The sequence below is a fragment of the Silurus aristotelis genome (assembly GCF_946808225.1).
Source record: "Silurus aristotelis genome assembly, chromosome: 6".
NCBI classification, from domain to species: Eukaryota; Metazoa; Chordata; class Actinopteri; order Siluriformes; family Siluridae; genus Silurus; species Silurus aristotelis.
In genome coordinates this window covers 6,497,485-6,513,553 of record NC_139579.1, presented here as the reverse complement: position 1 = coordinate 6,513,553, position 16,069 = coordinate 6,497,485, and the positions used below count along the sequence as shown (strand labels likewise).

The 16,069-nt window shown below is 41.4% G+C and overlaps 1 protein-coding gene across 3 annotated transcripts in view; it reads right to left on the bottom strand.

Moving 5' to 3' along the window:
- Positions 1-16,069, bottom strand: part of cers2a (ceramide synthase 2a) — a 34,659-nt gene that overhangs the window by 18,039 nt on the left and 551 nt on the right. Inside the window, exon 2 of one of the 3 annotated variants that reach the window (XM_083544382.1) lies at positions 14,850-15,042. The exons of 1 other annotated variant lie outside the window; for it this stretch is intronic. In XM_083544382.1, the coding sequence (XP_083400508.1) occupies positions 14,850-14,854 (5 nt within the window). In that variant the 5' untranslated portion in view covers positions 14,855-15,042. Of the gene's footprint in view, positions 1-14,849; positions 15,043-15,525; positions 16,060-16,069 lie in introns of those variants that run through there. One more of the 3 variants, XM_083544384.1, reaches the window with a different exon arrangement.

The following is a 16,069-nucleotide window of genomic DNA, read 5'->3' as shown; positions in this document are numbered from 1 at the left end:
TACAACAGCCAGTATCCCAGCATGAGCCTACACTCATACACCAGTCACACCATTACCTGTTGCAGGCCTGAAACGTTGCTGGGGAGAGTGAGCACAAAAATCCTCAGAACGGCTGAAATCCGCAATTTCCTTGTAGGAAGCGGCTAAAACCTCCTGGTCCCCCGGCCAAACACCATCACATTCCTCTCTCTCCGAGCCGACGATACTCCAAGCCCTGTGTTTTGCAGAGTCATGTCTGGTACCGGCTCCGCTCAGCCACGTCCAACAATAATTTAACTGCAGTGACCGATAAAGCGGTCTGAAAGAACTCTCTGGCTATCGGTCACGACAATGAATGAGGTGTAGCAGCCATCGCAGAAGACAGCCATCGCAAATCAACTCTCATACATGCAGAACACTGAAGTGGTCACAACACTTACTGCGCCCAAAAGTGTCCCTTTTAGCACGGTCTCCTTTTGTAGCCTCAAAAAAATCCCAATTCTCCAATCAGCTTTCTCATTACACTCGCAGGGGCGGGAACATGCACAATTTCAGCTAATCACCGAAACAAAATACGCTAGGAAGAGACACGTTGTGAACCAACGCATTACTACCGAACTGTATAATAGCACTCTGAAAGGGGAAATACACCAGAATAGGATTTGGACACACAGGCACTGTTATGATACGGTTTGCATCAAAATCCTTATAAAGGCAAAAAGGAAAAAAGAAAAAAACTTGGGGGGAAAAACATGTTTGGAGTATAGTTATTACCTCATTTATTCATCTCAGGAACATTGCAACACTCCACCCCATGTTATCTTTTTCAGTGATCAATTCTTTTGTTTTGTTTTTTCACGCATTGATTACTGTAATGCTTTTCTTCTTGGTGTTTGGACTAAGGATTCTGACTGAGACCAGGTCTGGTGAGCATATTTCTCCAGGTTTGGAGTCATTTCATCGGTTCCCGGTCGGATTCCGGATTGATTTTAAAATTCTAATGCTGACCTATAAGACCCTACGTCTACGAATGGCACCTCATTATTTGACACGGCTTTTAACTGTCTGCACTCCAAGGCGTGATCGCCGTTCCTCTGATTCCGGTCTTTTGGTTGTGGCCCCTACGTTTTTTCTTATTTTTTTTTACTTATTACTTATTATACTCTTTTTTTCTTCTATGCTCAGAAAGCACTTAGAGATGCTCCTTTTAAAGGTGCTATATAAAATAAATTACTATTATTATTATTATTATATTATAAACACCCCTGTAAACAGTGTGTTATAGTAACCCTAGCTGGGCTACAAAAGTATAAATCAAGCTTATTGGTGTTTTTTGCTGAATCATTGAACCGATCTTCAACCATTTCATTCCGTTCTCCTTCGGATCCGAAACGCCGAACAAGTTCACAGCGGGCCTCGGTGTCGGCTCACCGTCTCGCTCCCCCCTCTGTGCTTTTCAAAATCTTTTTCGACGTGCCGCAAGTACAAATCAGCTCCTATGCCAAGGAGTTCTTCGTCCTACCGATTTCTACGCCAGAAATAACTTGAACATGATAGAAGCTATTGAACAAAAAGCTCGCTGTGACCTTCCGCCTGTCTGGATCAATTCCAAACACCAAATCGGTTCATCTGCTGGTTACAACGATAATTTCATACAAAACGTTTAGTCACGCTTGCAATATCGTGCCAACGAGAAACTCAGACAGACTGATGCAGAAATGTACACATGGAGAGGACAAAATCTTACTATTCAAGACGGAATGACCCTTGACCCTGTTTGGAGCAATTCCAAGAACTAATCATTGTTCACTGGTTATAATAATAATTCTGCATATACACTATTTTGCCAAAAGTATTGGGTCACCTGGTCATATGTACAGTATGTGATTTTTGAGCATTGCATTCCACATTTAGTCCCAATTTGCTCTTATAATTCCCTCCACTATTCTGGGAAGATGCTCCATGATTGATAAGGCAGTCAGCAGTCAGCGTTCCAATTCATCCCAAAAGTGTTCTTTAGAGCTCTATTGCAGGTCACTCAAGATCTTCCTCTACAAGCATGTAAACCAGATCTTCAAGAAGATCACTTTGTGCAATGCTGGAACAAGTTTTGGGTTTCCAAGTTCAAGTAAATGCAAAATTGTATAAAAGCGCATCTAAAGACGTCCTGCACAATTGAGTACCTCCAGCTTTGTGGTAACAGAGTGAAAAAGAACCAGCAGGAGGTCAGGTGGCCCAATATTTTTGGAAATATAGTGTAGATCATACAAACATTTAAACACTTCTTCTTGAGATACTGAGCTAAATAGAATCTAAAGTGGATGAATGGACAGGCAGCCCAAAAGCCACCGAGTGGAGGCACTGTAATGTTTTCATTAAAAAAATTCATAAATAAATGAAGGATAATCAGGTTATCGCAATCTCAGAAAAGTACAATGTGACAATGTATTACCAATTAACTATGGTCTGACTGAATACTTGGCAGGGTGCTTTTTGAACATCCCATTCAACATTAGTGCCCATTTGCTCTTCTAATAACTTCCACTCTTCGGGGAAGATGTTCCACTAGATTTTAGAGTGTGCTTGTGAAGATTAAATCAGCCACAAGGGTGTTGGTAAAGTCAGGTACTGATGTGAGAGAGGTGAAGAGGCCTGGAGTGTAAAGCCAGCGTTCACATTCATCCCAAATGTGTCCCAAACTTGTGATCTTCCACTCCGACCCACAGCTACATGGAGCTGGCTTTTTGCACTTTGTGTCATGCTGGAGAAGGTTTGGGTCTCCAAGTTCAAGTGAAGAAATTTCTTTTTTCCATGTTACTGCATCCCAGAACCTCCTTCAGCTTTGTGGGAAATGTTTGGGGAAACAACCACATACGGCTGAAAGTCAGGTGTCCCAATACTTTTGCTCATATTGTGCTGCAGATGATCACATGAACTTTTTAAACACGGGCTTCGATCGACATCTGTGAGCATACCGATGTTTCCTCCAAAAGTGAGAAACGGAACAGGAAGTTAAAAGAAAAAAAAGATAGATGACTTGCAAAAAGATGATAAACCAGCTTGAGCTAAAGTTTATACCCACAGTGTGAGTAATGCATATTTAGGTGTAAGGTTAATAGTTGCACAAACATGCAACACTTTTATATATTTCACAACGTTACACATAATCCGTTTTGATTTAGCCAAATTATTCTACACTGCCGCATCCACGCTGGTCAATTTTGCTGTCCACGTTTTCAAAATGCTGTCACTGTAATTGAGTTCTTCTAATTGAGTATTAAAACTAAAACATTAAAAATGTATTTGTATAGATTCAATTTCATATAAAAAGCAATTTGGCAGCTTTACAGAATGAAATAAATTACATATATTTTTTTTTTTTTTTACGTCAGAAATATCCACCTATACGTTTTCTCCATAATGATCCAATCCCTGACACAGTATGAGGAAGAAACCTTGAAAGGACCCAGACTCAAATGGAAACCAGTCCTTCTGGGAAAACCATTGAAACCCTAAGCCAATCTATCAAAACTTTATCCAAATTTTTCCTCAGAATATATAAAAAAAAAAAAAAAAACCACCACCACCATGACAACGGCATGCAAATTTATTACAAATAAAATAAATGGAAAAAGTTTTTGCTCAATACTTTGTTGAAGCTCCTTCAGCACCAATTACCGCCTCAAGTTTTTTTTATTTTTTTTTTATTGTAATGCTACATGCTTGGCACACCTATTTTTTGGCAGTTTCTCCCAGTCTTCTATGCAGAACCTCTCAAGCTCCATCAGGTTGGATGGGGAGTATCAATGCACAGCCATTTTCAGATCTCTCCAGTGATGTTCAATCAGGTTCAAGTCAGGGCTCTGGCTGGGCCACTCAAGGAAATTCACAGAGTCGTCCCGTAGCCACTCCTTTGTTATCTTGACTGTGTGCTTAGGGACGTTGTCCTGTTGGAAGATAAACCTCCGACCCAGTCTGAAGTCCAGAGCGCTCTGGAGCAGGTTTTCATCAAGGATGTCTCAGTACATTGCTGCATTCATCTTTCCCTCAATCGCGACTAGTCTCCCAGTTCCTGTCTCTGAAAAACATCCCCACAGCATGATGCCACCACCACCATGCTTCACTGTATGAATGGTACTGGCCAGGTGATGAGAGGTGCCTGGTTTCCTCCAGAAATAACGCTTGGCATTTAGGCCAAAATGTTAAATCTTTGTTCCTTGATCTGAGAGTGCTTCAGGTGACTTTTGGCAAACTCCAGGTGGGCTGTCAAGTGCTTCTGTTTGGCCAGTAACAGGACTGATTGCAGGAGTGCTAGAGATGGTGGTTGTTCTGGAAAGTGTTGCTCTCTCCACAGAGAAACGCTGGAGCTCTTTCAGAGTGAACATCTGGTTCTTGGTCACTTCTGTGACTAAGGCCCTTCTCCCTGATCGCTCAGTTTGGCCATGTAGCCCCGCTCTTGGAAAAGTCCTGGTGGATCCAAACTTCCATTTTGGGATGATGGCCCCATCTGTGCTTATTTTGATATTGAATGCTGCAGAAATGTTTTTGCTCCCTTCCCCAGATCTGTGCCTTGATACAATCCTGTCTACAGACAATTCCTCGGGCTTCGTGGCTCGGTTTGTGCTCGGACATGCACTGTTAACTGTGGGAGCTCGTATAGACAGGCGTGTGCCTTTCCAAATCATGTCCAATCAACTGAAGGTACCACAGGTGAACTCCAAGTGGTAGGAACATCTCGCGGATTATGAGTGGAAACAAGATGAACTTTTGATTGTCATGGCAAAGGCTGTGAATACTTTTGCATGGATTTCAAACAAACTTCTTTCACTTTGGCATTATGGGGTACTGTTTTAAGAATTTTGAGAAAAATGAATGAATTTTGTAATAAAGCTGTAACAAAATGCGGAAAAGGTAAAGCGCTGTGAATACTTTCCGGATGTACTGTATATAAAACTGTACACCTTACTTTTTAAATCCATTTCGGTACGGTTAGGAGGAAGAAATGCAAAAGCTTGTAGAACCTTTTTTCAATTTTATGTACTTATCTGTCTCATCATTGTGGAGGAATTTTGTCTCACTATTCTTTACAATGCTGTTTCAGCTTATTGAGGTTTGGGGACATTGATTTATGCACAGCTTTCCTGAGGTCCTGCCACAGCATTTCATTTGGATTGAGGTGTGGACTTTGACTGGGCCGTTGCAACACCTTTATTCTGTTCTATTTTCAGCCATTCTGTATTTGTGAGTGTGCTTGAGATCATTGTCCTGTTGCATGACCACATTTCAGCCAAGCTTTATCTGTCAGACAGAAGGCCTTAGGTTTGATGATATGATACTCTGGTAATCATTAGAGTTCATGGCCAACTCAATGACTACAAGTTGCCCAGGTTCAGTCAAGTATGCGCTGTAAATCATCCTCACACTATGGCTACATCTACACTAATCTGGATATATTTAAAAAAAGGTGTTTTTCCCTTAAAACGTTCCGCATCCACACGTTCGTTTTCAATAATTTCTTATAAGTTGCTCGTTCACTCTAAAACGTCTGAAAAAGTCCCTGAACGCTCCAGCCTTCGGCATTTCCGCACGCCGTTTAATCACTTTGTCGTTTATCCACAGTCCACACCGTGACGTGAAAACAATGTTTGTGCGTGAGTGGAGGGCGGAGCCGGACGGAAACACCTGCAGGTAATGAGACTAATCGGTTTCAGTCTGGCGATGCCAGTAAAGAGGAGAGAGACACCAGCCTCATGGAGAGCACCACCAAGTGGAGAAGAGCAGAAGGATCACTGAACGGCGACTAAGCGCAGGCGGAGAACGCCGGCCGGTAAATGCACTCAGGTGGACGCTAAGAAAAGCGAGGAAACTCAGGCGGACGCTAGAAAGTGAAAGCTTGCCGATCCATAAGTGTAACAGGAGGACGCTGGAGGAAAGCAAACCGATCCACGAGTGGCAAGACGGAAAGGCGTCCCCGAACCGCGAGCAAGTGTGTGAGCCCGGGAAACGGAAAACAACGGGGTGAAAACAGGAGAATAAAAGCTGTGTTCGATGAACTCTCTTTTGTGTCTCTCTTTCTTCTTCCAGCATGGAACCAGTGGCACAATAAAAAAAGTATCCACTTTGGAGAGCGTTTTCAAACAGCCAAGTTTTTGTTGACTGAACGCGGGCTGTAGATCATTTGGAACCAAAAATAATAAAAACTCATTAATTTTATTGACTTTCGCTGTCTACAGTATCAGGGACTGCTGATTTATTGGTGCATTTTCCCAGAAGAGTGAAGGTTATTAACAGCAAATGGAGACTAAATGTGTAATGGGAAAAGCAAATTGGTAAACATTCCATTTAAAAAGATTTAATCCAGGTAAATCTATTAAAATATATTGCAATATCCTCAATAACGTGTATTGTGACATGACTGACCATATCAGTATCAGGAAATTATATATTTTTTTATTGTTTAAAGCCCTGCGCTTTACTCGCCTGCTTTTCCATCATAAGGAAGTGTAATGTGTTAATTGTCTCAATAATCTGAACAGAGCTGCTGTCTGGGTTTACCAGTGGTCATTAAAGTGGTGCTGCTTATAGCACTTCAGTGGCAATTTCATTTAGAAACTTCTCAGTGCTTCACAGAAGGCACTTGGGAGTGAAGATAAAGCAGAGGGATGCTTTTTAAAGACAGCAATGATGTGATGTTCGGCTCGGGACCGCCCACGATTACGAGGTGCACCGGAGGACGGCTTGATTTCCCGTCGTCCTCGTACTGGCAGCAGCACAGAACGAGTCAACAGGACACCAGCACTGTTACACGCCTCAACTCTCAATGGAGTCATTCTGTGAGTCACCATGACAGCATGGCTACTGTCTCTGACTACTGCGCCACAATACCACCACTGTTACCTGCAACCGGTGGCAGTGACGAGAGAGAGAGAGAGAGAGAGAGAGAGAGAGAATATCAGTTAATGAGAGAGGCACAGGTAGGATGAGGGAAAGAGAGAGATAGAGAGATAAAAAGAGAAAGCCAGTCCGGCACAGGGGGGTAATCAGTAAATGAGCGGCACAGGTAGAAAGAGAATCATTGCATGAGGGGGAGAGAGAGAGAGAGAGGCAGTGAGAGTAGTAAGGCAGTAGGGCAGAGAATGAGAGAGAGAGAAAGATGGGCAGTAAGGCAGTAAAGCAGAGAGAATGGCAGTGGGAAGGGGAAAGAGAGAGATAATCAGTGAATGAGAGACACAGACACCCATACACAGAGAAAAAGTGAAAATGTGTGTGTGTGAGTGTGAGCGAGAGAGAGAGAGAGAGAGAGAGAGAGAGAGAGAGAGAGAGAGAGAGAGAGAGAGAGAGAGAGAGAGAGAGAGTGTGTGTGTCACTGATTGTGACACAGAGACGAACAAATACACAGAAGATGGTCAGAGAAACGTGAGTTTTATCCCCTTGGTCTTTACAGGTTACATTCGGTTCCTGCTCGGACGCAGCGGTCTGGTTAATGAGCTGCTCATTCTGGTCAGCCGTGTTCTAAATTCCAATTCCGAGTTATTTGTCAAAATCCGAATCCTACGACTGCAAACATGTGACCCAAAACTCCTCTCGTGTACTGACACTAAACACACACCTTCCTTCTGTTTATCTCTAAAGATAAGCAAACCGACTCCTTCACAGAGCAGCCCGAGTGAACTTTGATCGCTCGAACAGATGTTTTTGCTTGTGCAAACTAGCTCACCAGATTCAGGTACCAGATAAGAAACCGGCTAGATCTCCAGAACTATTTCATGCACAAGTTTATAGAGGTGTTTATGAGGTACAAAGACTGAAGGCTGCTCGCGTTCATGAAGCGCAATCGTGTTCAGAGATAACGCTAATCAGGATATTGCAATAATTGATAACGCTGAACATTGTTGTTCATTTTTCGTGGAAGTATTTAAACAAGATATCAGACATGCATGAAAATCCAATTAGCGCCGGAGATAAGTCCTGAGAAGACATGTCGATTTACATACAGCATGACTCGCTAATGTGAAGGTTGATTGAGCAACTTCAAATGGCACAAAACGTAAAAAAAAAAAAAGACTAAACTGAGCTGTTTTAAAGTAAATAAATAAATAAATAAATAAATAAATAAATAAATAAATAAATAAAAACAACTTACTTTACCCTCTGCACCATTTTATAAAAGGGTCATGTGACTAACAGCTAGATCCTATTATCTTCAATCTCCTGTTCGAAAGTAAAGATCATACACCGTAATCAGGGAATAGATTCGAGTTAACCCCAAATACGGGTCAGAAGTTTCTGAAGGGTTTTCTCGACATCGGTCTGGTTTCATCCGACGACCAAAGCTTGAAGAAAAGACAAGAACAACATTTGTCAGAGAGGCTACCAGGAGACCAACAGCAACTTTATTGGAGCTGCAGAAACACTTGGGAAGTACCAGAACTTTTATCAAATAAATAAAAACTGACTGTCTGACTACGCCTCAGCGAAAGTTAAGCCCATGGTGAAGCGCGGTGGTGGCGGTACGGTTCTGATATTCTTCAGTTAAAATGCAACCACAAAACAAGCTTCTATTCTGGTCCAAAACCTGAAGGTCCCTGATAAAAAAAAAAAAAAAAACACCATTTTCGCATTCTAGCACAAAAGCGCAAACACAAATCAAAGCATTAACAGCTTGGAACGGTCCATTCAGGGTAAAGATTAGTGACCTGAAGGGAAATCAGTCTCGTCACACATTTCACTTTAGGATGATGAGAGGAGGAAAAAAACCCGAAGATGATCTATACACTTGCGTTGGATAGACTCTTTTTTTACCGTCTATGCAACTTGACGTAATTCTGCAGAAATGTGGAAAACACATAAAAAAAAAAGGTCCAAAACCCAAAATAAATTCATACGACGGCAAACGACAATATGGGAATTGAAAAAAAGAAATTTTCAAGTTTAAAACTCTATACTCTATAATATTGGAAGACAACAACAGAAATTTACATGAAGAAAATTTGAATCTTCCAGTTTTAAATGCGGAAATTTCCAGTATGATGATCTGGTGATTCCGGACATTTCCTTAATTCAAGGGAAAATGCAAGGCGTAATGCAAAACAAGTGACGTCTGCCCAACGATGCAAAGTGTATATGTGGCTTTCGTCCTTGATAGAAATTAAAACCCCACAGATTTTTTGGAGTTTTAAAAACACACACGTTTCAAGTTTTTGCTCATATTCCATAATGGCCCTGATATGGTGTCGAATGCAATATATGAAACCATTTAAAATCTTAAAAAAAAATTTATGCATGTATTAAAAATACAGTAAAAATGTAAAGACATTATGGGGTAGCATATATATATATATATATATATATATATATATATATATATATATATATATATATATTTTTTTTTTTTTTTTTTTTTACATGTGTAGGTCAGATTTAAAAGGGCTTTAATCCACTGAATTCATGTAATAAATTGACTCTTAATTCACAAATTAACAATGTAAGGCGTTTCTGTATAAAACATCCACTTTTCCCACAAAGCTAATCGAAGACACCTTTAGTTTTGTCCTGTTTCTCTTTAAACGTGCACCTTTTTTATGTTAACAATAAGAATGCGATGCCGTACCTGAAATTGAAGCCGTATCGACCATGGGATTTATTTTCAATTAAATACAGAGGAAAAAAACTTTGCCGGGTAGGGGGTGGGCATTGAGGGGTATTTTGAATTCTGGCTTTAATGGTTCCTCAGCCTCAGACACATCATTCGAAATGATACAAAATATAAAATGAACAAGTGAGTCTGAGATGTAAAATGCGGTTCACTTTTTGTACACTTTTTTTTTTCTAAATCAAGTGCCGTCCTAATCGAAATGCATGTGTGATGGTGGGAGAAGTGGGGATGAAGGACAACCTGATATGTTTTAACTCCGCTCCGCATCCGCTTTTAGACAGTGATCGATCCTGCAGCAAGGACAAGACTGCCTGGTGCAAGACAAAGAAAGAAAAATAAATTTACACATCAGTGGTGTTTTTAAAGAATATGACTGGACAGAGTGGTGAACATTTTGTCCTATTTATAAACAGTTTGGGTTTTAGGGCTGCATACGCACCCATTGCACTCTTTTGTTCGTCGTTCAGTGATACGGCAATGGAAATAAGCGAACAAACGTTTGGCAAGTGTGTGCTTGAAACCATGGAAACCAGCCTAAGCATGGGGAACTCTGGGGCAGTAATCTGTCCATCTCTCTTTTCAAGCCAATAGGTGCTTTTTCCACAAACTGTAACCACAAACTTTGATGCACACAACTGTATAGGATGTCGTTGAATTCGGTAACGTTACATTTTCCCTTCAAATGAACTACGAGACTCACTCTGGTTATATACCTGTGTGTGTGTGTGTGTGTGTGTGTGTGTGTGTGTGTGTGTGTGTGTAGTGTCTGACTCCACATAGGACTACCAGCCCTGTATGATAATGCGGTAAATCAAAATGTGAAAAACGTTTTTTTTATAAATATTTTTAACATGTATGAACATATCCCACCACCCGTGACAAATTTTTGTTTTACTTTCCGTGACCGACTTGAACAATGATTCTGTAAAGGTATATATTGTGTTCCGATTTAATCTCGTAAATTAATGTTTAATTGTGTATCGGCGCATCGATGTTGCGATGTACTTAGAGAGAGAGCGCGCTCGCACCGGCAATTTAAGCGATTTAAATGGATTTGCTAGCTAGCTAGCTAGATAGATAGATAGATAGATAGATCCTCGACTAAGTATTTACATAGTCAAATTACATCTGGCCTATAGTCAACTGATAGTTGAATCTTGTGAAAGAAAAGAAAAAAAAAACTGAACACTGTTTTTCTCAGTAAATATATTTCTAAAGGTGCTACTCACATGAAATTTGTACCAGATGTTGGCAACAACATTTAGGTATGTGTAATAAATGTGAAATGACAGGGGAAAAGTATTAAACAATGTATTTAATACTTGGTACAAAAGCCTTTGTCAGTAATAACCGCCTCAAGATGCCTCCTGTATGGAGAATCTAGTTTTCTAGCATTGCTCAGGTGTGATTTTGGCCCATTCTTCCACGAAAACCGATCTGTGGCCTCTTCTATGAACTCTGATCTTTAGTTCTTTCCATAGATTTTTAATGGGATTCAAGTCAGGTGATTGGCTGGACCATTCGAGCAGCTTCATTTTCGTTCTCTGAAACCAAGTAAGAGCTGTGTGTTTGGGATCATTGTCATGCTGAAATGTTCACTCTAGTTTCATCTTCATTATCCTGGTAGATGGCAGCAGATTTTTATCAGGAATGTTTTGGTACATTTTTCCATTCATACTTCCTTCAATTATATGAAGTTTGCCAGTACTGTATGCTGAAAAACAGTCCCACATTATAATGTTCCCACCTCCAAACTTCACTGTTGGTATGGTGGTGTTGAGGTGATGCGCAGTGCCATTTGTCCTCCGAACATGGTGTGTATTATGGCATCCAAAGAGTTCAATTTTGGTCTCATCTGACCAGACTATATACTCCCAATATTTCAGAGGCTTGTCCGAATGTTGTGCGAGCTTCACTGTGCTTGTTCTTCAGACGTGGAGTCTTGCATGGTGAGCGTGCACATGCTGGTTCAGTGCATTACTTATTGTTTTCTTTGAAACAATTGTACCTACTAATACAAGGTCTTTCTGAAGCTCTCCACATGTGGTCCTTGGCTCTTGGACAACTCCTTTGATATTCTTTTCACTCCTTTGTCAGAAATCTTGCGAGGAGCTCCTGGTCGTGGCCGGTTTATGGTGTAATGATGTTCTTTCCACTTCTGGATTATGGACCCAACAGTGCTCACTGAAACATTCAGAAGTTTAGAAATCCTTCTGTAACCAATGGCATCAGTATGTTTTGCAACAATAAGGTTGCGACGGTCTTGAGAGCGCTCTTTGCTTTTACCCATCATGAGATGTTTCTTGTGTGACACCTTGGTAATGGGACACCTTTATACAGGCCATTAGTTGGGACTGAATATTCATTTGCACTGTCAAGGGGCAGGATTGTTATCTAATTACTGATTGATTTCAGCTGGTGTCTTGGCTTTCCATGCCCTTGTTTCACCTCCCTTTTTTCATGAGTTCGATACCTTTTCCCCTCTGTTACATTTTACATTATTACACATAAACACACAGCTTCTGATGCAAAAGCCAGTATTAAACCGTTGTTCAGGTTCTGGTGTTATAGAAGGAAAGAAAATCCCTACAATCAAATGATTTTAGACAGTTCTTTTCATCGCTCGCTGCAATACGAGCAAAAAAAACTGGTCACACACTGATCCAAAGTCCAATACAAAAGAAATATTATTAGAGCATATAAACTGGCATTTGGAAGCCAAAAAGTCAATTACACGAGAATGTACTGGATTTAGGCGTACGATTTCGATTTCTCGATCTTCAATCCTATTGCATCGGATGAGTGCTTTTGCAAAATTGACTGAAAGGTTCTCTAAAGCTTCGTAACGATCACGCGTAAAGCTGTTCCTTTAAGATTTCTGACATAAGGGAAGTCATCAGCTGGGAGAACTTTGCACTTTGAGCTTCATCGGCACCAATGTTTTCTGTCTTGCTGTGTGTTATTTTTTACTCCTCTTTATATCTGCTACTACATGTGACAATTTAAAGAATGTGTGACAGAGTAACGCTGAAGATGTTGGCCATTTGCTAATAATTATACTGTAGTCAGTCTCAATACTCGATTCTGATTGGCTGGAAGGCGTTCAAACTAATCAATGAGCTAAATAAATGATTTTCATAGATAGATAGATAGATAGATAGATAGATAGATAGATAGATAGATAGATAGATAGATAGATAGATAGATAGATAGATAGATAGATAGATAGATAGATAGATAGATAGATAGATAGATAGATAGATAGATAGATAGATAGATAGATAGATAGATAGATAGATAGATAGATAGATAAGATGTTAGTAAAGTCAGGTACTGATGTAGGTGAGAAAATGAGGAGTCCTGGGGTGCAGTCAACGTTCACATTCGTCCCAAAGGTGTTCAATATTTGTGAGGTCAAAGCTCTATAGCAGGCCACTCAAGATCTTCCATTGAAACTATATCTTCATGGAGCTCACGTTGTGCAGAGAAACATCGTCATGGAATAGGTTCGAGTCTCCTAGTTGAAAGTGAAGGGAAAATTAAATTCTGCTGCATCTATGGATAGCACCGCTGAATACGTAATTGGGCACAAATTGGAGACCGTGAGGGACGACAGGTCACTGAACAAACTCGTATCAAATCGGGGAAAATCCATCGCACTCGCCCATGGAGATGCAGCGGAGAGCATTCTCCAACAGACTGATTCACAAAGGAGCGGTTCAGGAAATCATTCCTACCGTATGCCAATGCGCTGTACAATGACTCACCTTTACGTAACAGATGATAATAGCAACTTCCACACACTGACAATTTGCACCTTTCATTTCTTTGTCGTTTCGAATTGCCAGATTGCACTCGTTTTTTTTTATGCAGCATCGTCTGCAATATTGTATTTATTCATACATCACATTTATTGAAGTACATTCCGCTCCTTTTTTTTTCCTCCTCTACTACTGTTTGTGTAACTTGCCGCTGCTGTGACGCACTAATTTCCTCTTACGGGATCGATAGATTTGATCCGAGTCTAAAGACATCCATCCTATAGCAGTTCAACTATGTGTGTGTGTGTGGGGGGGGGGGGGGGGGAGTTTGGGTAAGAACCAAGTATGGTTGGAAAAGTCTGAACGCTTTAACCTATTTACAGTATTCGTAAAAACCCAGCTTTTTTTTTTACTTCAGCGACAACGTCAGCGAGCTAGCGTTACTCTTCACCCAACACTGGTATTTAAGTGGCAAGTTAAGATTAGCACCCTGAACTGCTCTGTAATGCAAAACTAGCCTTTGAATTGGATCCAATGTTTTTTCATTACTTTATACACACATTAATGCTGGGTGAAGTCTATTTGTTGTCTCATTGTGTTCCGCTGTTTGCACACATGCACAATTCGCAGTACCGGGTATTGGTCTGTTTGCTCGGGTGAATTTCGCTGTTTAGTTTCACTGTGTACTGCACATTCGATAATCAAAAAACAAAAAAAAACAAAAAAAAAGCCACTTGACTCAACCTGTTATTGTTATTGCTCAAGGACCGATCAGTGTCAGTTTGGCGGTGCTGGAATTTGAACTCACAACCTTCCTATCGGAAAAAAAACATTTCAACCACTTCCCCACTCATATGGCCACTCAGAGCACAACAGTGTAAACAGCTGCACCTTTAAAATAGGTGATGTACGTATGTACACACACACACACACCCACCAACCTGGTGATCTTTTGTTCAGGTAATTAAAATGAAGTATGAAAGAAATTTGAGACAAACTGGTGCTATTCTGACCACGTGCTTTACCACGTCTGCGATTCCATCATGGAGTTAGCACAAAAAGCAAATGTGCAATTCTGCCACTGAGACGTTCGACGTGACGAGCGTTCGACGTACGGCGATGCTGTAACGAGTCGTTTCGGGTGTTTTGAGCGGCACGCGTGCTTCAAGAGCGGAAGAACATCACCAGAAGATCAGGGAGACCTTCAACGAACCCCCGGAAATGTCAAAACCATTCGCCAACTCGTGCACTCTCGCCCTCTTCCCGAAGATGCCCCTGGATTTAGGTCAATCAACATGCTTCAAGGTACGGCTTTGCATTCCCAAGTTTCATAGGACTGAGCAATAAATCTCGGACTGCTGTCTTTCCAAACTAGCCAGCGAACGCAGGGTTGGAGCGGTCACAGCCGGTGCTGTTTGCTAGATATTAGTGATGGAACAGACACAAGGGTCTACCTCATAGGTAGAGGTCTTGGTCAGAGAGTCCACTCGTGGAAGGAAGTGTTGATGCCTCGCAGTGCCGGAGTTGCAGGTTCCATCCTGAGCTTCTGGGTGGTCAATATCTGTGCATATGTTCAGCCTGATTCGGTTTCCTCCAGGTTTTTTTTACTTTTCCTCCCACCGTCCAAGCAAGGCTCACTGTGTAAACCTAGACACAAACACATTTTGAAAATCCTATACAATTCCTATAATCTGAGGCTAAAATCTGTAGGCTTTGATCGCTGGTTTTGACGTGTTGACCGAAATTCTGGCAGTTTAGAAGGTTTCCAAACAGTGTGACTGCTCCTACGATGCCCGTAAACAAACCAAGAACCAATAGGAGCGCCGAACCAGACGACCCAATTAGTGAGACAACTTCAAACCAGCTGAGGGAAAATGTGGAAACAAGTCTGATGGACACACAACGGCACGAAGAAAGACATATCGAGTTATGGAGGGAAAAACAATGTTGGTATGATGGTTATCGTGTTTGTACAGTCTGACAAGCAACATTCGAAAAGGACTATCGCTCAGTGTGCACCAAACTTATCAAGACTGACCGCAAACATCACTACATACGCAATTGTTAATGCTACAATCGTCCAAAACCTTGTGGCTTAAAGAAAGCGGACCCTGGATTCAGAATTTCTACCTGTACACCAGGACAATCGTTTCAATCCCAAGTTCAGCAAGTGACCTCAAACCAGTATGGACGCTCACACCACAAACAGGAGGTTTTCTCCAGATTCTCTGGTTTCATCCTAATTTCCAGTAAATCATTCAAAGTGGACATGTAATTTGGGTGTGTGATTGGTGCCCTGAGACCAATAGGATGTGTACGCCTGGTGTTCCTCTTCCACATCCCTGAACACATACTCAAAGTGCCCCATTTACAACCACCCCCCACACACACACACACACACACACACACACACACACACGCCAGCCGCTGGGCAACATGATGCAAAATCAGGGGTTATACCACGTGTTTCCCTCTCCGGGGTGAGTCAAGGCAACAGTCAAGTCAGAACCGGAAGTGTCCCGTTTTGAGGCAGGGCCTGAACAAGAGCGCGCAATAACAAGAATTACTATCTGTGTAGCTGTCGTGTGTGTTGCGCAAAACACGTCCTTAGGCAGGTTGTAAAGTACTTCAGAAAAGGAGACAGCTGCACCGTGTGTGTGTGTGTGTGTGTGTG